The 2,296-nt window shown below is 46.7% G+C and overlaps 1 gene segment (V, D, J or C); it reads right to left on the bottom strand.

Moving 5' to 3' along the window:
• Window positions 1-635: 635 nt before the first annotated feature.
• Window positions 636-1,067, bottom strand: LOC113408318. The segment is given in 1 exon segment: window positions 636-1,067. A coding segment is annotated over 1 exon segment (432 nt).
• Between the last annotated feature and the right edge of the window lie 1,229 nt (window positions 1,068-2,296).

Here is a 2,296-nt window from a genome sequence, read left to right as displayed (position 1 = left end):
TTCTATGATTCTATGATTCTCTGGGGCTTCCCCCTTGGGCATGGTTTCACTTTGTGTTCTTCTCTGTCATTTTACTCATGAACATCCTGACCCCCATAGGCAACGGCCTTATTGTGATCATCGTGAGGACCAGTCACAAGCTGCACACCCCAATGTACTTTTTCCTGAGCAACCTCTCATTCCTGGAGAGCTGGTACACCACCGCCATGGTGCCCAAAATGCGACAGACCTTTGTAGCAGTTGAGACAAAAATTTACATGTACTGATGCCTCGTTCCGACTTTCTTCCATTTCTTCCTGGGCAGCACGGAGCTCTTCATCCTGGCTGTGATGTCCTTCGACCGCTATTTGGCCATATGCAAACCCTTGCTATACGCCACAGTCATGACCAGCAAGATCTGCCTCCAGCTGTCTGTGGGGCTTGTTTTGGGGGATTCCTGGATATATTATTCCAAACTCTTCTGGTCTTCCAGCTGCCCTTATGCGACTCCAACATATCAACTATTTCTACTGTGACATTGGGCCGATCTTAAAAATAACCTGCACTGATACCTGCCTCATTGAGTTGCTGGGATTCCTGGCTGCGATCACAGTTATTCTCAGTTCCTTGATGTTCACCGTGGTATCCTACTGCCCTCACGCTGAGAGTTTTTGCATGGCTAAAACTAGGTTTCTTCTCACTGTGTCTCTTGCACAGTAATACACAGCGGTGTCTTCCGTTCTCAGACTGCGGAGTTGCAGATACACGGTGCTGATGGAGTTATCTGTTGAGATGGTGACTCTGTTTTTCACGGAGTCGGCATAGCTAGTGGCACCATCTTCAGGGTCAATTCTTCCAAGCCAAACCAGTCCTTTCCCAGGAGTCTGCCTGATCCAACTCATATAGTAGTCGGTGAGAGTGAACCCTGAGGTTTTACAGGATAGCTTCACAGACTCGCCGGGCTTCTTAATTTCTGCCCCAGACTGGACCAGCTGAACCTCCGATTGGACACCTGTAGGGAAGGCATATAATGAATATCGGAACATCAGATTTATTCCCATTATTCCAGCATCCTCTGAATTCCCCATGTTCTCAATTTACCTGGATAAGCTGCCATTAAGCAAAGATAAATTAAAATATGCCTCATATTTATTATCCTCTGCAGCCAAACCAAACACTGATATTCTGAGCTGGAAAAGCAGGTGACAGCCTCGCTGTTCCGATGTGGTTATTCTAGAGGGGGAAAGAGGTTGGGTTTTTAAACAGGAAGCTCCCCACAGACTTTGCATAAACCCTCATCGCCTTCAGAAGCAGAGGGGGATAAAAGCAGCAAGACACTTGGGCCCAGATTCTGATCCGCCTGCTCATGTGGGGGAGTCGCTCACCCCTCCAGTGCAGCCTGTGAGGACAATGAGTCAGGCTTTTATTTTAGGCACAACCCGGAAAGGATCTGCACTAGCCCAGGGCTAACCCTAGGAGGCGTTGTGTCTGAAATACGGTTCTGAGTCACAGCTCTTCCTTTGCTCCCTTCCTCTTCCCAGGGTGTAATCCAATTCCTCCTAGGCCAGTTATGGACGGATTCTCATTGACTTCAGTGGGGTTGGCTCAGGCCTTTACTGCTGGAAATTACCGACACTAAATAACTCCCTGTCCCTAACATCAGCTACAGTGACCTTTGAGTAGGGGAGTGGAGCCAAGACTCTGCCAATCCCCAGTCCTGCTTTCCCACCTCCTCCAGCGGGAAGGAGTAAGCAGCTGATTAGCCCTGGCTCATAACTCTGCACCCAGATCAGCCCACAGGAGACATATTTTCTGTTGCCTAGATTCATCGTTTCCAGGGCCAGGCTGGAGCACTGGGATCATCTAGCCTGACCTCCTGTGTAACACAGGCTGGAGAATTTCCTCCACTTGCTCCTGCATTCGACCCAGTTCCTTGTCTTTGATTAAAACACATCTTCTAGAAAGGCATCCAGGTGTAACTTGACCTGAGATTTCCAAAACTCCCTTAAGGATTTGGATCCCCAATTACTCTGAATGGGAGCAGATCCCTTAGGAATTTTCAATATATCCGCTGTGGATTCTGGTTATGAAAATCATGACCGGTGAGACAGTCTATCATTTTAAAGCAATATAAACTAGCAACAGCTAGCTTTAAATGACGCTAATTTTCTTTTCTTTGATAATGGAGGGACTCTAAGTAAAATGTTTTCCTCACATAAAAGAACTTTGTGGGGAAACTTTAAAAGTATATTGATCTTTCTGTGACATTTCCTCAGTTTCATACTGATTTATCTTTTCATTCTGTCTTTTTCAGTGC

The sequence above is a fragment of the Terrapene carolina genome, unplaced genomic scaffold, assembly GCF_002925995.2.
Source record: "Terrapene carolina triunguis isolate 2854851 unplaced genomic scaffold, T_m_triunguis-2.0 Scaffold7840, whole genome shotgun sequence".
NCBI lineage: Eukaryota > Metazoa > Chordata > Testudines > Emydidae > Terrapene > Terrapene triunguis.
Note: the sequence above shows the minus strand (reverse complement) of the source record. Positions and strands in the feature narration are given on the sequence as shown.